The sequence below is a fragment of the Patiria miniata genome, unplaced genomic scaffold (genome assembly GCF_015706575.1).
Source record: "Patiria miniata isolate m_02_andy unplaced genomic scaffold, ASM1570657v1 HiC_scaffold_2, whole genome shotgun sequence".
NCBI lineage: Eukaryota > Metazoa > Echinodermata > Asteroidea > Valvatida > Asterinidae > Patiria > Patiria miniata.
The window spans coordinates 14,157,201-14,180,054 of NW_024037058.1; the positions used below are offsets into that span (position 1 = coordinate 14,157,201).

General features: G+C 39.9%; 1 protein-coding gene across 3 annotated transcripts in view; it reads left to right on the plus strand.

Moving 5' to 3' along the window:
* The window catches only part of LOC119726605 (inosine-5'-monophosphate dehydrogenase 1b-like), a 41,338-nt gene extending 20,365 nt beyond the window's left edge, over positions 1-20,973 (plus strand). For 2 of the 3 annotated variants that reach the window (XM_038198347.1, XM_038198348.1), the window contains 7 exons: positions 2,832-2,891; positions 8,391-8,534; positions 9,660-9,804; positions 11,161-11,304; positions 13,339-13,422; positions 14,269-15,035; positions 16,315-20,973. In XM_038198347.1, coding sequence (XP_038054275.1) covers positions 2,832-2,891; positions 8,391-8,534; positions 9,660-9,804; positions 11,161-11,304; positions 13,339-13,422; positions 14,269-14,290 — 599 coding nt within the window. In that variant the 3' untranslated portion in view covers positions 14,291-15,035; positions 16,315-20,973. The remainder of the gene's footprint in view (positions 1-2,831; positions 2,892-8,390; positions 8,535-9,659; positions 9,805-11,160; positions 11,305-13,338; positions 13,423-14,268; positions 15,036-16,314) is intronic. The other variant, XM_038198349.1, reaches the window with a different exon arrangement.
* Positions 20,974-22,854: the final 1,881 nt, after the last annotated feature.

The following is a 22,854-nucleotide window of genomic DNA, read 5'->3' on the forward strand; positions in this document are numbered from 1 at the left end:
ACATGGCTAGCTGGTCTTAAACACTTTTCCAGTGTCACAATAAAATGTGGACTCCTAAAAATCCAGTGCCTCTTATCGTTTCATTGGTTGAACGTTCACTATCCTCACGTAGGCATGCGCAACACTACCAGGGAGTCAGAATTTAAAGTTCTAAATTCAAAACGCAACGCGCCAGGTGCGTTCTGCGCGACATCGCGCAGAACATGATACGCGCGCGTCAATCTCCATAAAAGGGTTGTTTACATCTTACTCGCCAGCTGAACACTCCATTATTTTGCAAGAGGGATGTTTCAAAAAGCATAAAGTGAATTTGTTGAACAAAATCGGGATGTTTTGAACGAATTCTATGATTTTTTCTTACCGAAAAGGTATTTATGAATGGGAATAAATATGTGCTCCGTCGGTATTTATCACTCTGTTTAAGACCACTTAGAGTCTGGGTGCTGATAATTACCCTCGCCTCCGGCTCGGGTAATTATCAGCACCCAGACTCTAAGTGGTATTAAACAGAGTGATAAAAACCTCCGAAGCACACATTTATTCCCTTATTTAATTTTGCATCTGTACGTGTACATTGTACATATAATATACTTGGTTTAAAGAGGTTGTGGAATGCTCGAAGACATTTCCGTCTTTTTTTTTCGGGTATATGTAGCCTAAGGTGTGATGAAATAAAAACGACTATTGTTTCTGTCATAAAATGAGTACAAAAGGTACTTTTGAGAGCTGTTTTTCAAGTCCTGTCATGCCTGTTTCGACCCGAACGTGCAATTTGTGTAAAAGTCGTCGTTGCGGGCAGCAAACAAAACACAGTAAATCGTGACGTAATAAACAGGACTCCCGATGCAGAGTAGCATAAACGAGTCCTGTTTATTACGTCACAATTTTCTGTGTTTTGTTTGCTGCCCGCAACGACGACTTTTACACAAATTGCACGTTCGGGTCGAAACAGGACCTGAAAAATAGCTCTCAAAAGTAACCTTTGTACTCATTTCATGACAGAAACAATAGTCGTTTTTATTTCATTACACCTTAGGCTACATATACCCAAAAAATGACGGAAATGTCTTCGAGCATTCCACAACCTCTTTAACTAACTGCTGTGTAATACCTGCTAATACAGTTTAGCCAGACAGTGGAGTGCCGTGGTCCAATGATAACGGCTTTCGACTTGTGTGCCGTGGTACATGGGTTCGAATACTGACCGTGGCAACATGGTGCTTGTGTTCTTGAGCAAGGCACTTTACCATTATTGCTTCGTCCTTCGGATGGGACGTAAAGCCGAACATGTAGGTCCTGTGTGTTGTGTAATGCACGTTAAAGAGCCCAGTAACACTTGTCGCTAAGAGAAGGGGTTTGCCCCGGTGTTTCTGGCAGTGGCTGCAATATGCGCCGCAGCACAAGTGGGTCTCATATTTCTCATAATCTTCATTTACCTGTCTTTAATAAAAGACATAATTTCCAGCGCCTTGAGTACCTAATTGTTAGTAGATAGGCCTACATGTGCTATAAGACTCCGGTAATATTATTATTATTATTATTCGAGTCACCAAACAAAGAATCGAGTCACCTCTCCCGAGTCTGAGTCCCGCAGTCCGAATCACGAGTCACAAAGCTGGAGTCCGAGTCAAGAGTTACCTTTATTGGAAAAAGTTCGAGGTTCAGTGTTGCTAAAACCTCACAGTGTAAATGTTTCCAGTTTTTCACAGCCTTTCTCTAACTTAATGAACTGGAAATAAATACATGTATGTGTAACACGTCACCTTTCTTGCATTAAAATACACGAAGAGTGGCGCTTGCGAAAGTTCCAGTTACAGGCTTACCGTAAAGCTATAAAGCCCTTTAGACAACTGCCTGGATTTGAAGTTTACGGTTGGGTTTCTTTTACGGGTACCCGGGTACCTGTGTTTTATCACAATAGGGTACCTGGTTCCTGTACTACCCGCAAATGCACACCAGTAATGTACTTCCTCTTCATGGTAGTGAATAACATATAAAGTCAAGCACATTGAAATGGTCCATTCTTCAGTGTCATCAAGATTGTTTTGAAAAGCAAATCCACAAGAGTAAAAAATGGGAAGTGCTGTATGATATGGATGTACATGTCAATCAGGAGCAGATACCGGTACAGAAGATCTTAATGCCCTAATGCCGGGGAGCGATATTACTGTACTATGCTATTATTTACACTTGTTGGTTAAAAATCCCCAAAAAAGCAGACACCCTAAAAAGTCCATATCTATACAGTACAGGTTGCCCCCCCCCCCAAAAAAAAAAACCGGAACGGCATACTTCCACAACTTTGAGACTCAAATCACCTGTACCAATGGATGCAGAATCTTTTTAGAAAAAATATGACACCAAGATCTCCCAATTCGGCCCAGCAGTTTTTGCTGCAGGGCCTATTTTGGGAAGCACACAACCATGTGGGTATTTATTATTAAGGGAACAACTGTGTACTTGGGCTGTTTTAACTCCGGTTGGAGTCTGGATGCTGATAATTACCCGAGCCAAATTATTACATGTGGCCCGGGGCAGGAATCGAACCCAGGCCATAGAGGTGGAAGGTAAGGAAAGAACCAATGCGCCAACCTGACCCCCTATAATAGCATCATTTTGCTTAAGTACAGCATACATACAGTTGTTGGTGTGCTCTTCTTGTGCACTTGATTTTACTACCAGATTGAACATGTGCATGCACACAGTCTCACATACATGTAAACTTAAAAACAGGACAATCAATACGTGAAGAATGGCCTTTCCAAATTAACCGTTAACTTGTGAGTTTGTCAAACTGATCAGAGTTCATTATTTGTGGTTTTGAGTTACAGCCGTCCCCAGCATCACCAAAAACCCTATGACCCTACAGGAGGGCCTACGGGCCAATGTCTGTAAGTTGTGAACTAATCAGTGTTGGTCACTTCAATCCCACCGCTGCCACCAATGTTTTTGCACAATAGTTACATGTGTACTCTTTGTATACTTGCGTTGCAGTACTAGGTCAGTGCTTTTCGTTGTACTGTTCATGTATCCATTATCCTGTAAGTTTTGTTGATTTTTTAAAATTTATTATTATTTTTTTAATATTTTTTATTTTGTTGATTTCAGATTTTTGTTGAGAAAAGTACATGTACTCTTTAAAACTTAGAGTCACAACAAAATGGCAAATTTTTGCATGATTTCTCAATGTGCTTAGTCCATCACAAGTCGAATCGCAAGCGACTTCACATGTAGAAGTGTAAAAACTTGTCTCCAACCTTTCTTTCTTTTTAGGACGTCTCCAACCCTCCAACTTACTGTAGGTTTCCTGCTGACTGCAGTAAACTGAGAATTATTGTCAGATTGTTAGGCTGCAAATTACAGTACAGTACATGTTCATGTACGTTCCAGTACATGTATATGACATTCTACATGTACACATGATGTGCATTTTAAGGGCCTTTCTGATAAATTCATGAAAAGCTGTGTTGTACGGTACATTGTATCTTACTTCTTAGTGTAGTTCTTTCCCAGAAGTCCCCAAGTGTATTGTAGAGGAATGAATCCTAAGCACCAATACTGTACATGTACCGGTACATGTACTTCGAATAAGTGAATGAGAGTCTTTGGACATGCAACTTGACACATATATAGGTTATTCTACAAATATAGGGTCAAAGTGTGACATTTCTCCTGTCGCTGTTACCTCTGAACTTTGTAGTTTGCCATTCAAGTGTCGTTAAGATTTATTTCAAATGATTTGGGGGGGGGGGGAGTTAGTTTGCTAGACATAATCGCTCTTGGAGGACGACTGCATTAAGGTTGCATCAGATTTATAAAATCATAGATCAGATGTACATTGTAACAGAGACAGAAAGTAAAAGTGGACCCAAATTTACAGTTACTGTACATGTAATGACCCATAGGGGGGGCCTATACATGTACATGTACATGTATGTTAAATGTAATAAATGTTTGAGGAATTGTTTTAAAGGCTTGTGTCTGTCCTTTTGCAAGTACGGTATTAAGGAACTTTCAGCACAGATACCGTAGCTAAGTATTTGTACATAATGTACTCTACAATTGCATTTGATTTTTGATTTTTTTAAATTTGTTTCATTGTTTGAAGTTATTTTTTATGTTTAGTTCTTGTATGATTTTCATAATTTACTTTTGCATGATTACACATTATGTTGCATGTGCATGGATGTAGGCATACATGTATATATTGCTGTTTTGGTGGTGGCATCTTCCCAGACACTCATTCATTATTTCGTTCATTTTTGTTGTAACCATGGTACCGGTACATGTAACTGTAATATTTCTGACACCTAAAAGAAAAGATCATGTCTACTGGATTGTGTTTGCATGGACATTCTTGTAGAAAATGACATATCTGTATGCATGCCTGGCCAATTATCATTGATTTTAATAGTGATCAACTTATTTAACCTGATAAGCATGTGGTGTACACTTATCAGTTAAGGCTTTAAACTATACATGTACATGTACGGTACCTGAGGCAGTTTACCCATTCCTATTGGTCGAGAACCTGTCACGTGGCCGGTCTAAAATAAGGGAATACATGTGTGCTTAGGAGGTGCTAAACACTCTGTTTAAGACCGGAGTCTGGATGCTGATGATTACCCGAGCCGAAGGCGAGGGTAAGCAATGGCATTCAGACTCCAACCAGTCTGGAACATAGTGTTTAACACCAACCAAGCATATACTTATTAAGACAAGATAAGTTTCTGTCATTTATGAATGACGACGGGCATTCTCCTGACGACGGGCAGAGCATACTGTTCGAAACGTTGAGTCCCTCCGGTTCTTTTCAGAACCACACATACTCACAAAAGAGATTGATTCACATGGTGCTACTGCAAACTTATCTTGTCTTAGTATCTTTCCACCATGCAAACCTTCAAATCTCATCGCACATATTTATTCCCATTCATAAATATCTTTTTGGTCAAAAAATCAAAACTTTTCGGTCCAAAAGTCAATACAAGTCAAAAACTAAAACATTTTCAATGATTTTGATCAACAAAACTCCCCTCTAGCTATACAATGGTAAGGCCCTCTGGTAAACAACTCCTTATATGGAAATTACATGAACCGGTAGCTTTTTGGTCCATACATGTGTGCATGCATGTCTAGCAATGTTCTGCGTACGTGTACTTGCACATGTACTTGTACAATGTAGGTCTCTATCAGTTCCAATACTGTTTGGAGGCACTGAATTCCAGGATTATGGAAGAACAGGCAATATCCATGGTACAACCTATTAACCATGGTATCTACAGTACCCCAACCTTCCGAAATCCTCTTTGCAAAATGGAGGATTTTGCAGGATTGAGGCTATGTGGCCAAAATGTGCTGCTGATTTTGGAGGATGCACTGTGTCTTTGGCCGGACCCTGTGTTATTTATGCCTAGCCGTGTATTGTTTGTTCTTGAAATCATCGGTACTGCTCCATGATGTCACTGGCTCTGCCTCAACATATTGACAGTGATTGCTGGAGGATTTTGCAGGATTGAGGCAGTGGTTACCCCAGCAAGAACCACATTTTAGAGAAAACGGATGATTTTGGAGGACTGAGGCTGTATGCTATTTTTACATGGAGGCAGTTGGAGGATTTTGCAGGATTGAGGTTGCAACCTTGCAAAAAAGCCTAGGAGTTAGGGTTAATAATTCAAAGAACAGATCCAAAACTCCTATTCTGTTATCTCATTGACCATTACTTGATGATGGATGTATCAGTGTACAAATATTGAGTGGCTCAGCGTGGAATGGGAAGAATATTATCGCAAGGTAAAATCTGGACTTTTCCATTTCACGAGGCGAAGCCGGGTGAACTGGAAAAGTCCAGATTTTACCAAGCGATAATATTCCTCCCATTTCACAATTTAAAGCCACTCAATATTTGTTTTATATAACTGACATATAGATCCTTGTCATTTGATATATTTGAATTTTTATTTCAATACAACATTGGTGAAAAAAAGGTTTTTCTCTCTTCCAAACCACCCCTTCACGAAAATGTTTGAACCCAACGCTGTAGCGCTGGTTCTTTGGAACAATACGCGCTACGCGCAACGCTGAACGCGACCACCAGCATGCATTTGCACACAAATACCGCGTCATGGAACAAGACTGATCCTAACTGTTCAATAGTATTTCCCATTCCCCATGGGCGGATAGTACTTCTTGAGCTCCGGCGTGAATGGCAGTAATAACGAATGACACGTGATGTGAGCTCCACCAATCGTATGACAAGGATCTGTATGTCGGTTATATAAATAAGAAATATACATTTTTGATTTTAAGAGGCTGAGCTCTTAAAGCTGTCACAGACATTATATTTTTCTTCCATAATGTTGGACTTGCCCTCTTACACTCGTAGTTTGGGTATCCCATGGTGTAGGGTAGGTCCTGACTTCTCACGTCTCTCCGGTGTAAACTGCATTTAATGGGGACCATTGAAGTCCACACAACAAGGGGAATTTTCATCCTTATTATTTGAATTGATCCGGTTTGTCACATGAACAGAAACTGCGATAGCTACATGTATATGTAGTAAGGAGGGACACTCAGAAAGAAGGTGTGCTCAGTGCATGCTTGTCGCCAGCCAGTGAGCATCAGGGGGGCCCACTACCATAAAAAAAACAAATACAAAAATACATACATATAGCTTTTGCTGTAAGGGGGGCCAATTGCTTGCCAAGGGGGGCCTGGCCCCACCAGGGCCCCCCCCCCCCCAAGATACACATGTACACAGTGTTCCAGTATGAAAAAAATACCTAAAATACAGTGCATCCTAAAATACCCGCAACTTTTTCTTTGCGCAGCTCTAACGTCGGCGCGGAAACACGTACCGCCATTATGTTTATACCATTTTAAAGCTTGGAATCTTAACTTTATCCCTGGCGAGTATTGGTTTGATAAAAGAGTTTTTAAATTATTCGTGCTCAAATAAAGGCATGTCGTAAACAAACTTGACTGATGATGCGGTACATCAGATGCAAACTCGAGTCAACTAGCTGTTGAAATTATAAAAAAACAGTTGATTTATATTAAAAAGACATTGAACTTGAAATGAAGAACAATATTGTGAATTTATTTGAGGTGTAGACTACGTGGATCAAAAAGAAAAGGAAACATAGAAAGTAAAAGAGAACGAGATCATCACATCATGAACATGATGAAGCATTTCCACATTAGAAAAAAATGTGCATGATTGATTTTCCTTGAAATCGGTTGAGTTTGGTTTGACATGCCTTTAACTGAACACGAATAATTTCAAAACCCTTTTAAAAATCAAACCAATACTTACCAGGGATAAAGTTAAGATTCCAAGCTTTAAAATGATATAAAAATAATGGCGGTACGGGTTTCCGCGGCGACGCTAGAGCCTCGCAAAAAAAATGATGCGGGTATTTTGGGACACGCTGTACATGTACCGGTACATATCATCTTGGCCCAGTTTCGTTTTAAGTGGAAAATACTGCTAAAATTAGCCCTCTGCTGTCTGATCATTCACAGACAGGCAAAATAATCAATCCTCTTCCCCAGCTGCCATGCCTTTAAATACACAGGCTAGTCACCAACAGTCGGATCAGATTTCAGCAAGCACTGTGGCTAGTCAAATTCCATCAACAGACAAAAGCAAGTAACTGGTAGTTACAGCTGTCTTATCAATCACCTACTGTCAAGGCAAAGCTGTATCAAGTGACATAAACAATCACAACCAGTCAATCCTGCTTTATGTACATGTTGGATGGGAGCTCTAAACTGTTAAAAACAGTCACTGGATTGATTTTGACTGCTGGGAAAGCTGTGTTGAATTTGACAGCCAGAGAGGGAGGATTAAACAAAGTTATTTGCTAAGCACAAATTAGATGGAAATCAGTCACTCTGCGATATAAATCATGTGGCGCATACGTGTAGTAGTTGGTTACCTGATAATGCTAAGCAATTGCATATACGTGTATACTCTGTGCTTGCATGTACAAGAAGTCTATGTTTTACAGCTCCATGACGGCCCCAGATTGTACATATAGGTGAAATCATCAATCAGCAGTACCCAATTTCACGGCTCCGCTTACTGTTAGTGAAAAATCCCTGCTTATGGTAGCAGGAAATTCCATGCTTACGATTATATAATAGCTTAATTAGGAATTTTGGCTAATGCACATGCGTACATGCCGTAACTTAGGATTCTGTGTTTACATGGTTAGCAAAGATTTTTTTTGCTAGTGTCGTTAGTGCAGAATGGTGATCGTAAGCCAGGAATTCTGTTGTTAGCAGAGCCACGAAATTGGGCCCAGGTCAGGATAACTGACTGATATATTTTTTTTAGCCTCATCTTTGTTTAATCAAAATCGCATTTTTTTTGTTTTGTTATGTAGTGATGGCAGTAGGACGTCCTCAGGGTACAGCGGTATACAAGGTTTCAGAGTATGCCCGTCACTTTGGCGTTCCAGTAGTTGCCGATGGCGGTATCACATCAGTGGGCCATATAACAAAGGCTCTGGCACTGGGGGCTTCAACAGGTAAGCAGGATTATGTAGCCGGAATGGTATTGTGGACGGAATTTTTTTTGTTTCCCCATATAATTTTTTTAGCTCTGGCAGGAGCTTCTACATGTCACTTGGTGGTCGGTCGGTCAGTCTGTCTGTCTGTCTGTCTGTTTGTTTGTCCCCTGAAAATTGACCGCAAATAATTGACCACAAATAATTGACTAATTGACCAAATGGCGTCATCATAAAAAAACACTCTTGCTCCCCGAAATTAAGCCCAATAAGTTTCCCATAAAATATAACTACCGAATTTTAATATTAAAAAAACCCAAACATAATCAATTAAATACTTCAAAAAAAATGTTTGTAACAATTCAGATATGAAAAGTTTGTAAATGGAGGCAAAATGTCTGCAGCAATGTTATAGTCACATGGTATTTATCACAAATCGCTATAAATCTAGGTATAAATCTAAAGTATGGTGTTCCATATGTGCCATCGGCGTCGCGTTTTTAAGCTCTGGCAGGGATCATTTTGATAGATTTCATGCCAGATGGCCAGAGCTAATTGTGCACTCACAACTTGTTTTCTTTCTCTGCTCTAGATCATTCTGCCAAATCCACATAGGATTATCCAAGTTTGTTTCCATAATTGCTATTATGAGAGTTGACACAAAGACTGAAATTCATGCCAATTGGTCCAAACATGACAGGGTTGGCTGATTTAAATCAGGTTGATTTAAATCACTGATTTAAATCATGATTAAAATCAAATAATTTTTTTTTTTTAAATCACTGATTTAAATAACTTTTTTGTGTTGTTTGGTGTAGTGCATACAAAGAAATTTTGACAAATGAGCAGTTCAACAGTGTCGGACATACATTTTAAACAATTCAATAGTGTCCATTATATAATTTATAATTGTAATTGTAAATTGGATTTTAATTTTGACAAAACATGTCATTTAATTACTACAATCATTTAGTTACTACCACAAAAAAATATATTCGTCCAACTTGTTTGCAGTAAAAGAAATCAGCTTGATACACGTATTATGACAAATTAATATTTGTGTGTGTACTTAAAGTTGAATTTCATTTCTTAAAGTTAACTTGATTTTAAAAAGATGTTGTGTCTGGTTCCGTCTTTTCTCTATAGTAATGATGGGTAGTCTACTAGCGGGCACCAGTGAAGCACCAGGGGAGTATTTCTTTTCTGATGGTGTGAGGCTGAAGAAGTACCGGGGCATGGGCTCCCTAGACGCCATGGAGTCTAACAAAGCCAGCGCACAGAGATACTTCAGGTAGAATGCATTCACTTAAAGTTGCTCTACCAACGGGGACATGTTCAATTATTTAACCGACATACAGATCCTTGTCATTTGATTGGTGAAACTCACATCACGTGTCATTTGTTATTACTGCCATTCACGCCGCGGCTTAAAAAGTACTATCCGCCCATGGGGAATGGGCAATACTATTGAACAGTTAGGATCATTCTTGTTCCATGACGCGGTATTTGTGTGCAAATGCATGCTGGTGTGCGCGTTCAGCGTTGCGTGTAGCGCGTATTGTTCCAAAGAGCCAGCGCTACAGCGTTGGGTTCAAACATTTTCGTGAAGGGGATCTTTGGAAGAGAGAAATACATTTTCCTCCAGTTTTGTGTTGAAATAAAACTTCAAATATATCAAATGACAAGGATCTGTATGTCAGTTATATAAAACAAATATTGAGTGGCTTTAAATTGTGAAATGGGAGGAATATTATCGCTCGGTAAAATCTGGACTTTTCCAGTTCACTCTGCTTTGCCTCGTGAAATGGAAAAGTCCAAATTTTACCTTGCGATAATATTCCTCCCATTCGACTCTGAGCTACTCAACATTTGTATACTATCTGATGATTCCCTGTTATGCAATTAACGCACAAACAGTTAAGCCTGAAGTATTGTCAGGCTGCTAATAATTCAAGATTTGTAAAGTAAAATATTCAATTGCTAAAACGTGGGCAGATGTTTGTTGGGGGTTTTTTCAATATGAAAACTTAAAACAAAAATCAAAATAAAAACACCAGATTATTCCATTGGTAAGTTGCTGGCCTAAGGCTTGCCCTTGAATCGCCTGATTTAGAGGTATTGTGATTGCTGAGCAGAAAACTCAACAATTTGAAAGTGGGGCTGTCCCAAATATGCTGAATAATAAGTATCGATCATCGAGCAGATATTCGAATCTATATAGCTTTTTTCCGGTTTTAATATTCAGGAAAACAATAAAATCCCTTTATTGTTAAATGACACTTTTTTGTCGAAGCTTCATTTATTGTCGATGGCGGTCATTGTTCCCATAATAGTTATAAAATACTTACACCAAAACACTCCAGTCCATAATATCAATCGCCGCACACAAATTGTAACTTGCACGCTAGTGAGTGATTGCTGTTATAATCAGAGACCATGGAGCAAATTGTTCAAGAGTTGTTTTCTTCATCTTTTCAGATTGTGTCACCAAAAATAGAAGGCTAAATCTTTTTTGAATGTCACTTTCGAATATCTGGTTTCCAAAAATCGAAACTGAAAGTGAAATTCAAACGAATGCTAAAACTTCTGGATTTTATTGAGATTTTTGAGAAATCCTAATTGTTGTTTGTCTTCCTCCACTGACTAGCGAGCGAGACAAGCTGAAGGTGGCGCAGGGCGTATCCGGCAACATTGTGGACAAGGGCTCCATTCATAAATTTGCCCCGTACCTTATAGCTGGGGTCCAACACGGCTGTCAAGACATTGGTGCTAAGAGTCTGACACAACTCAGGTAGGTCGAGCCAGGATTCACGTATGAATGCTTCATAGTCGAGTCCATCGCCCTGTCAGTTGACTAGTCCATGACAAGTCCTTCTGTCTCAATTCAAGTCATAAGCTGTTCAAATGGACTGTAACGAAGGCAGACTTTGGTCATTATTCCTTTGTAATTGCACTTGTGCTAGACTCAACTACAACACTGATGCATCATCAAAATGTACATCATTTAAAGAGGGTGGTCCCCCCCAAAAAAAAAAAAACCTCCCAAGCGCCCTCTTTTTCACAGCTTTTAAAAAAATATATCGCAAATATCGATACTTATATAGAGAGTGTACCGGTAGTTCATCAGCTTTCCAACAACGAAAACATCTTTCAAATCAGGTAAACATTTATTGAGTTATGGCCAATTGAAATCAAGTGCCGCTTTTTCGTTTTGTCCACTGCGACTGATATTTGACTGCAGCACGGGCCAAAACTTGCATCCGTGAAAGAGGCTTCTAAGTAGAGGGCAGAGGCAGAGCAGCACAGTAAACATCTAAGAAGTTAACCAAACAGTACTTTTCAGGACTACCATTCCTTCCAAAAGGAGAAATGACCATTATTGACCTTCAGCGATGTATTTTTGCAAAAGCTGTGAAAAGAGGGCGATTTGAGTTTTTTTTTTGGGGGGGGGGGACACCCTGTATGTTGTAAGCACTCTGTGAATTGGTGTGCGTCAGCGTTGACACAACGCACAAGTGCACGCGGTTGCTATTATTCGTCAGTTCAGTGTGTGACATCACGTACATGTAGTTGCAATTGGCTGAATGAGAACGTGTCCCGGACACTAATTTCGGATGCAATTAACAATGATCCACTCTACCTTTAAGTTGACGTTACGACAAAGACATCCTACCCCTTTCTTGAACATGAAGACTTGCATTGTAGTCACTATTTCAAGCATATTAGCATTCTATCCTCCATTTGTAGAAATTTGTGAGCCTATAACTAAGGCCCCATGGATTAATTCCGATTTGCGTGCGCCCCCGGGCGCACGCGTGCGCATGCAGGCAAGCTCGAATAAAGGAGATTTTGAACCCATCGGCACGCATCTGCCCGCATTGGCACGGACTTGCTCGCAGTGGCACGCAAACGGGCTCAGTGCCAGGCAGTACAACATTACAAACAAACCGCAGAAATGCACAATAGACATCGTCTTGGACTTTAGCCATTGTGTCCCTTAATCCGCTCATTAGTTAGTTGTAAACACTTGGCAGGGCCAAGCATGACTCATCTACTCTGGTGGTACCAATAATTACACGCATTTCAAAATGACAGGAAATGTTAACGAAATGTTAATGATAAAAGTGCCCAGGAAAGGACAGGAAATGCCCCAAACATTACCGCGTGAGCCGGTACTTTCATTTAAAACACCGTGTAAAATTAAAATCTACTTGAAAGTCTTTTTCATAACTTTATAAATATAAAATGGTACGGACTGGTACACTCGTACCCAGAAAGTGCAGACTTTTATTAAAACAGTGGTATGAAAAGAAATTATTAAAAGCTTGCCGCACCTTGCCGCAAAGAATTTTTAAAGGTCGGGGCACAGAAGTGTTGTACATGTAATGTCACGTATCATAAAAGAGTAATCCAGACACCATTGTGGCACTGCCACGCGCCAACGTCTTTTATGTCATTGGAACTCCAGCCCTTTCATCACATTCTCTTTTTCTTGTACCGCCTTGCGAATTGGCCAGCTACCCAATTTCTTTTGTCAGCGTTAATCTAGGGATTAGTGTAGCAACCCTTGCCTGTGCTCAATAGCCCGCATAAGCACGCAATGGCACGCAGTTGCCCGCAACGGCACGCAACGGCACGCAGGAGCCTATGCAATTGCGGGCAGACCCGTGCAGCACGGGGTAGCACGCATGAGCACGCGTGCGCTCGCAGGCGCACAGGGGCGCACGCAAATCGGAATTAATCCACGGGGCCTAAGCTCTGTAAATTTGTCCCAGGTGAAGACTGGCTGTAAATAAATATTTCTTTAATTTGTTTCTTTTGCCAGAGAGAAAATGTATTCAGGGGAACTACGGTTTGAAAGAAGAACCACCTCTGCCCAGGTTGAAGGCAGCGTCCATGGCTTGCATTCGTGAGTATTATCACATGCCAGTTGTGTTATCCCAAATTATATGGAACCTGTACAAACCACTTTTCGGACACCAGGACACGAGCACCATGTTTCCACTAAGGATTCGTACCCATGTACCATGGCGCATGGGTCACACACCTTAACCCTAACTCCCTATGCGTTTTTACTAGGATTTGGCCTCAATCCTGCAAAATCCTCCATTATTTCTTGAATATGGTCCATGGAGGGATGACCACTGCCTGAATCCTGCAAACTTCTGCTGTATTGACTGTCAATATGTTGAGGCTTAGCCAGTGCCATCCTGGAGCAGTACGGAGGATTTCAAGCATAATCCAGGCCTATATTTATGCATGGCGAAGCAAAAACATCGCAAGGTCCGGCCCAAGACCTTGACAAAGTGCATCCTACTAAACCAGCAACGCACTTTTACCTCAATCTTCCAAATTCCTCCAGTTTGGCAAAGAGGATTTTGAAGGATTCAGGGCGGTTAGGATTAAACACTGGACCACGGCGCTGTGGTTGAAACGTTGTGTCGAGTGTGAATTGCGTGAAGAAAGGGGAAGGGTTTTGAAAACATTATAGAATGGCATCACCAATATTAATGAGAAATGAAAGCCATTTGAGGAATATAAGTGGAATATTAGCCTCCAATTGCGCCTGCCATATCTCAAAACAGCTATTGCCAAACCTGGTGAATCCTTATACATGTAGACCCAAACTGCACTGCAAACTGTAGTTGCACTCAGGAATCGTAGTTGCCTGGTTGCACTGTTCCTCCTGCCTCAGTAGAGCACTCTGTACTTTACTGAAAATTGATGTCTTGTTATTATTTTTTTTTCTCCTTAGATTTGAGAAAAGACTTTTCTGATCTGCAAGCCCCACCCTTCGTGGTCGCCCCTCACCTTAACTCCATTTGTGTTTGTTCGGTGCACCAAAGAGTTTGTCTTCTCTTGTCACATTGTTAAGTTTTTGCACGTAGCGCCCTCTTGAGTTTCAATAGTGCCAGGTGTAGAGAAACAGTCTGCCAATACAAGGTCCAAATACTGGCTCGGCAAGTATGACTGGTTACCAGTGAAAAGAAGATACTAATGTTATGTGAACCATTGACTGTGTCCAGTAGAAGCATTGATAAAAAAAATCAAGACTTAACATACGGGTGAACTTTGTTGATTAAACAAGTTACATGAATTAGGCCACAGTTGACTGTCCTGTCCACACAGCAGAAATGTGGTCAAGTAAAATCACAAGTCAAGCAAAAGTCACTCACTTTTATGTCAGATAGACAGGCTATTCAGGTTAACATTTAAAAAGGCATTCGTTTGTCATTGTTCATCCTGTTACTTTGGGCTATCCTTGTGATTAGATTGCAGTGTTGTAGTCGAGTAGTGACCGGTGAGACCAAGTCAGAGTTTCGAGGTCACTCAGGTCAAGTCCGAGTCTCGAGTCACTGGGGTGGAGTCCAAGTCTGAGTGTCGAGTCATTTGATTCAAGCCCGAGTCACAGTCACAAGTCATTTACTGATGTGTACATACGCATATGCATTGTACAAAATGGATGTGCTTGAACATGGACACACTTAGTGTCAAGTCATTTGATTCAAGTCCGAGTCACAAGTCATTTACCGATGTGTACCGTAATTTTCGGAATATAAGCCGCGCGGCGTATAAGCCGCAGCACGCAAAAATCTGCAAATTAAGATTTGAAGTCGGCGTATAAGCCGCACCGGCGTATAAGCCGCACCGACGGCAGCGGTTTCAATTTTGTAAGGCCTCCAAATTCTAGCCAAAATGCTCTGAACCAGTTCCATTTACACTACAGAAGCTATAAAAAGGGCCACAAAAGTTGTATCAAATCATTTACAATCGATACTCTCACAAACAAATGTGGAAACTGATGAGAAATAATCACCGGGAATTGCTGCCGGCTGCCCCGTTCGGTCCCCGGCCGTAAAAGTTAATACATCGCTCGGCGCGGCAGCTTGCGCCGCGCCGGCCTAGGACAACATTTTCCTGCAGCACGTGAGAGAGTATGCAACCCGACTTGATTTCCCCCATTGCGTGTGTTGTCTGACCGGAGCGCTACTTACAAATCTTGCTTTGTGGCAACAGATGCTGATTTGTTTTGTCCTAAAAATATACAGGTCCGTTTTTATCTCAAAACTTATCAAATTTTTGTGATTACTAACGAGCAGTACTCAAGTTTTGATCGTAACTTTCTTCGAAAATAGTCAAAACGATGCTGCCATTTTCATGGACGAATCCATTAATTTTGTAAGGGGTGATGTAGTCCCTGTTTTGAGGTTTACATCGTTTCTTGAATACATTTCAAGTACAAATATTATATTGTGACGTTGAACAACTGATTTTCGAATAAAGAAATGTTTCGGACACCATAAAAAGTATTAGTCGTCTTTTTTCTTTTTTTTAAGCAGCGGAAATGTTGTTTCCAAGATAGTACACCCCTATATTACCTCAAATGGTGTGGTCCGCTGGTGAAAGCATGCTGAATGCAGCTAGCTAGCAGCACTAGAATCACGTACGGCTTGTTGCAAGCGTCGATCGAAGACAGCTTTCACCGTACTTTTTACCGCTCGGCACCTTTACGTGGCACGTGGTTTCGGTTCGTTAATGACTTTCTTAATTGATAATTCATTTCAGCAACATATCTCTTCTTATACCAGTACATTAAATACACATGTGAATTTCATTTTTATTCTTCAAGGCTCGGCGTATAAGCCGCCCTGTGTATAAGCCGCAGTAAACATTTTCATGGGCAAAATCAACGTATAAGCCGCGGCTTATATTCCGAAAATTACGGTACATGTAAATGTAGGCATATGCATTGCACAAAATGGATGTGCATGAACATCGAGTCATTTGATTCAAGTCACAGTCACAAGTCATTTACCTATGTGTACATGTACATGTAGGCATATGCATTGCACAAAATGGATGTACATGGACACACTTACGTGTTGAGTCATTTGATTCAAGTCCAAATCACAGTCACAAGTCATTTACCTATGTGTACATGTACATGTAGGCATATGCATTGTACAAAATGGATGTGCATGAACATGGACACACTTAGTGTCGAGTCATTTGATTCAAGTCCAAGTCACAGTCACAAGTCATTCACCGATGTGTACATGTACATGTAGGCATATGCATTGTACGAAATGGATGTGCATGAACATGGACACACTTGCGTGTCGTGTCATTTGATTCAAGACCGAGTCACAGTCACGAGTCATTTACCGATGTGTACATGTACATGTAGGCATATGCATTGTACGAAATGGATGTGCATGATCATGGACACACTTACATGTAAGCGATATGTAAGTGGTGTGCTGTCATGGGAAACAGGGAGGGGCAGAAACCTCATTATTTGCAACACCACCTAGAGAGTAGTGCTCTACTGTTCGTGTGCTTTAATATTCTTTAGCTTTGCTTTAACATTACTTTCTGAAAATAAACAGAAGAAGTATGTTTTTAAAAGGGTTATTTTCTTTTGTTGAAAAAATTTGTGAGTCACAAGTCATTAGCGTCAAGTTTGAGTCATGTTGATCAAGTCCGAGTCTTTTGCTGATTGTAACTCAAGTCAAGTCTTTAAGTCACCGAAATTACGACTCGAGACAGACTTGAGTCCGAGTCCTGGACTCAAGCCCTACAACACTGCAGATTTGTCATTGACTTGTGATTGACTGGTTGCAACTCTGCCAAGATTCAGTCCATTTAACCCAAAAACCTTCCTGACTACAAAACACAGGTTCAGAAAAAAAACTCACTTTTACAAAAGGGTTAGAAAGAGTTTGACAAGGGTTATGTTCACAGTACTATTTCCGCGTCAGTGTATTACATGTATGTATCATCCTGTAAAGCTAAATTGTATTTTTGTACCCTGAACCGTGATCAGCAAACCGGAACACTTCCCAGTAACGTTTGGATTACTGGCCCTGAATCCTGTCAACAGAGGGCAGGCTTTAGCAGTGGCTGGCAGAGACTTCACCTCAAACAAGAGGACTGCAGAAATTATGGACTGTAGGAATTGATCAGGAAACTGTGTTGCATTTAAGAATTTAGGCCGAGGGTTGCTGTTTACAATCCTTTGCACATTCTTGAATGATAGTAACATAAAATGTCAGTATTTACTTATGATTCTGTTGATGTAATCATGTACAAATCTCAGTAGAAGGCTAGCACATACTCGGCACAAAAGTGAACACGCATTTATAAAGTCAAGGCACATTTTTGCAATATGAGTTCTCTAAAACTTGAACGCCTTTCAACTCTCACAAATTTGCCTTACTTCAGCATTTTATGAGGTGGCTTCACTGCCTGGCCAGCTCTGTGGGCGCACACCCGTATGCGGGTACCCGTACACAGGTGAATGTCCACTATGTGGTCAAACCATAGAGCTATATTAAATTACTATAGCGCTGACTCATGTACAAAGTGATGCCTGCTGGGCGCATCCATGTTTGTGCACAAACCTATGGAGAACTAGAAATTGTGTACGTGTTTTGTACGGCTATTTGCATATCTTCGTTTGTATTCCATACCGGTGCATCATCGAAGCCGATTGGCCCAGAATCGAAACGCATGATCAGCAAATGAGCGTGTCATTTTGCTCTACACAAACAGCGCAGCGCGTGTGGGTATCCGCTGCAGATGATTAACTGTGTTTTTTTAACCGTAACACGCGCCTAAGAAGTTTGCCTATGTTCTACTTGCGCGTTGCATTTAGAGTACACTTTCAAAATGCAATCCATCTAATTTCATTATTCTGCAAACACGCACATGAATTCAAAATGTCTGCGCCCTGGACGACTTCAACAATGAGGAGTTAGCGCTCTAGTAATTTAATATACATGTAGCTCTATGGGGCAAACACAACTTAAACCAAAAGTTCGTCTGTGATATGTGAATTAAGCAGGCATTTTTTACGTAAGAGAGAATTCCCCAAGTGCGTAGGTTATAGGCATATCTCATATCTGGATTTTCTTCCCAAATGAGTTAGTTTCGTTTGTCATTTGGATAAATATATGTGTTCACAATAAATGTTACAATTAGTTGGCGGACTTCACTTTAATAACAGTATTCACAGTGTTTAAAGGACAAAAAAAACGAGGTTTACCACAAAAGTATTTTTGATGAAACTTAAAGCGGAACCTATTGTTTTAAAGAAAGTACTACATTTTATTAAACGATGTCGTTTTGATTTGGTCAGTTGAATGTTTCAAGTAACTACACACACAGTATGCAAAGAGATTGTTCTAGACACAGTGTGCCCTATGTGAGTTTTCACATGTTATTGTTTTACAGGTTGTCCCACAAAAAAAATCTATCAGTCGAATCGGGCATGTTTTCAGAAAAGTGGGGGTAGTATTCAAAATTGTATCTAATGTACTGCTGAGTAGAATAATTGGTCTTCCAAATGCTTTTTAGTTGGTTTCATTAGGATATTTTGTTGCAATCACAATAGCGGACTTGAAAAACCACTTGGGCCACTTTTTTTATTTCTCAGGTTTACAGATCGAAGCCAGTCACACGTTACTCTTGAACAAAGGAAATAAATCCTTTGTGTGTTTCTCTAACTGCGCTTTCTCACTTTCAAGGAAAGTGGTCCAAGACGATTTTCAACCCTTGAGTTCGATGAAGCATAGCGTTTATTCCAATACATCAATTTGAATGAAAAATTGTATGGTAGATTGGTTATCTGACTTAAGAGGCAATTTGAAAATATTCCACAAGTCATATGCAGTATACCTTTAGTAATGGGTTTTCGACTGTTAAGTTTTTTGTGGGACAACCTGAAGATTGTTAAAAGAGAGCTGAATGATGGTTTGAAAAGAACTGGTTTCTGCACCATCTCGGATTTGGGAAGGTTCTTGAAGGTTCCTAGCCAAATCTCAATTCAAACTCCTCTGTTTTGTCTGATTTAGTTAACTTCTCTCTCAAGAAGAATTGCATCTTTGTGTAGAACTGTGTCACCTACTTCCTAGTGTTTATTTGCACTACTTAAGTGTTAACATTACTTAATGTATGATGGTACTGTAAAATGACCAAATAAGTGTGTGGCTGTATTGTGATTTGTTTTTGTTGACTTGCAACTTGTGCAACTTGTGGTCATAACTTATTCGTTTTGAATCGTGTTGTACCAAAACAAGGCTTTTTCAAATTTAAATCATTTTGTTCAGTTTTGTTTAAAGAGAAAGTGTCAAATAGATCCCGTGATCTAGTGGAAAAACTAAAATCAGGGTAGTAGCATTAAAACGTGTCGCATAAAATTTCTTTGATTAAAAAAAAATCGTTTTACTTTCCTCTATGCCATTTTTGGTTTGGGATAAGAATTATGTTTAGTGGTGGTAGTTGAAGTTCGATGACCCATAGCTCAATTGTGAACAGTAAAGAAAAAAATGTACTTCAATTTGTTTCAGATAGCTTTAATAATGAAACAATTAGGATCAATTTGTTCTTTTTTGAAGACGTGTTTAAATGTGGAAAGTGTTTTTGTTTGTTGTTTTTTCTTCTTTTTTTTGCAAGGGTTGACATTGTAATTATTGAGCATTAATGATTTAAAAGTTCCAAACTTGATGTGATGATACAACACTAATTTGTGTGAAAGAGTAATTATGTACGTAAAGGCGTATAGGGTCATTTGTTTTTCATGCATTTTTTCGTTTTCAATAATAACGCCACTCGAAATCCAAAGAAGAATGTTCAAAACCTAACCTGTTAATCCTAACTCCCTAGGGGGTGCGCAAAATTGTATTGAAATTGGATGATTCAGGACTGTTAAGGAGTTTCAGCTCGGTGGATATAACACTTTTTACGGAAAAAAAGTGAAAAACCATGCACAATTTTTTGATAAAGAAATACGATTATCGTCAATAGTACTTGTTATTCCCCAAAATCTGTCAATTGACTCTGTTGGAAATCACCAAAATTTCTTGATTTCTTCTAAACGACAGCAAGCCAGATGGAACAATTTCACGGGGTGCTTAGTACCAGTACGATCTTTAATCCAAGTAATGTTTTTGATAATAATTTGGTAGGTTACTTTTGGGATACATGCAAATGATCCTATATATAGCAAGCTTTTACAGAAGTGACTTTTCCATTGTTGACGTTCAGGGGGTAATGTTCAAACAATTTCCAAGAGGGTGACCCCCAAATCATGAACTTTTGGGTTGGCCCTTAATGAAGCCCCATGATGATGACCCGCCTAAAATTTAAAATTTGATTGTATTAAAACTCAGTTGTAGGGCAATTGTGATTGTGATATATTTTGGAATATTTTCTTTTGACCAACTGTTTCATTGAACAAAAGCCGCTGGCCAAAAAAAAAGACAGAAGAGCATGTGAAGAGTTCGTTTCCTTAGTTGTGGTTCGTTTGTAGTAAAGTATACAAAGTGTATGTTTTATTCTAGGTTATGATCTGGATTATATTATTGTTGACCTGTTGTTTTTTTGTCAATCAGTTTTTGCTGCACATTTACTTATGTGAATCACGCCCATTAAACCAAGCCACTGAAATCAAAACGTATGCAAGTCTGGTGTGTGGTTATTATTGACAGGTTGTGAGAAGATGGCAAACGCGGCCACCCAATATTTCCCGTTGCTGTTTTCCAAAATCAACCGGAAAGCCGATTGTTTAAGCATCCGTTCTAGACGTGGGCTGTGCTGCAACCTTAACCTAAAAATATGGTATTGTTGAAACCCAATGCCATCGGATGTGAGGACTCTGTAGGAAAGATATTGACAGGTGCCATTTTACACTGAATTGTGAGCGGTTGTTCCATACAACTGTTGAATATGGAAAATATTTATAAATAAAATTCAATTTAAAAAAAACACTTCTTTTTAAAGTCGGTGTTTATACGTCCTTTTTGGGTGTGGCACCTTTAAAAAAATAGTTTTTCAAATTGAATTGATAATTTTCTAGCATTAGGCCAAAAAAAAAATAAGTCGGTCTCTGGTCAGCGCGCGCGTCGATTTTAATCATGCGCGTCGATCTTTTTTTTTTCCAAAATGTTCCGCGGTAACTCCAACAGCGCCCTCTATTTCCGCACCTCAATTTTTTTTTACCAAAGAGCACCAAGGAATGGGAAATTGCACCAAGGCAAATGATCGAAAGCACCAAGGCAAATTATGGAGGACACCAATGTACATGAGGACACAAAAAAAGCAAAATAGTACCCCACCTTGTCCGTACAATCCAAGCTTGAAGAAGAAAAAAAAAAGCCGCGTGGCCGCGTCAATTTCGGAACTTTGGTCTGACCAGAGACCGAATATTTTTTTTTTTGGCCAAGTATTCAATTAACCAATTTCATCTTTCGAATTAAGAGCGTGTTCCGAATAAAGTGCGCAATTTCTGAACTGGAGCGCGCCATTTACAATGTATTCCTTTAAATGTCAAATGTAAAAATATATATATATATTAATAAGGTTCCTATCATGGTATGCAGTATAAATTTGGAGAAAAGCCTCCTTCACGAGTTATTAATTGATAAATATCACCCTTTTTTGCCGGCTTCCATTGGTCGACACCGAGACCCACGCCAAAACACGCCGAGCCTGACGCTAATGAATATACTAATCTACCATACTCGGTCAACCATAGCGCCTGAACAATGCACGTCGGTTGTGTCGGCGGAAAATCCTCGTCGAAATTTTCCATGGAGATGGTTCTAGTTGGTACACTAGCGTTTGCAACAACAGCCTTAAGCTGAAATTCGAAATATTCTTAGATGATTTAAGTGTTGAACTACTCGTGAAATAACAACTTGGAGATTCCTAGAAATTGAGGTCAATACATGCATTTGGGGAAGTTTTCGAACGATTTCTTCCAGACTTGAAGGTCAGCTATACCAGTAACCGGTAAATGACGTTTCGGCATCGATGACCGCGATTTGTTCACTGACATGAAGTTTAGAATGTCGTCTTCCGTTATAATTTAACATTTCAATCATACTGAGTATATTTTCTGAGAAACACAACGTTCAAACGACCATGTTTTTTGGGAGCGCATGGATTTCCCTGCTCTATAATAGCGTATGAGTACGTAGTCGGAGTAGCTTTGCCTTAGCAACCACATGACTGCTTGTGGGAACAAAATATCCCGAGAAATCCCGAGCCAGTTCAGCTTGCAAGAGCTCGGGGGGGGGGGGGGAATCCAAAATCCAACTTGGACCAAGACTACATCAGCGCCAACTTAAGATATTAAGGCTAATTCCCCCTAAAGACCAATGATTTCCTGAAGGCCCAGAAACATTATTATCGGACTTTTGCTCGCACGACTCTGAAAGCTAAGGTATACTTACTGCACGGTTGACTTTTGTTTAATCCAGAGAGGATTAAACCGCCATTAATAATCGCGGTCTGTTTATCTTTAATTGGGGGAAATGTTTCGCTGACGTCAAAATGA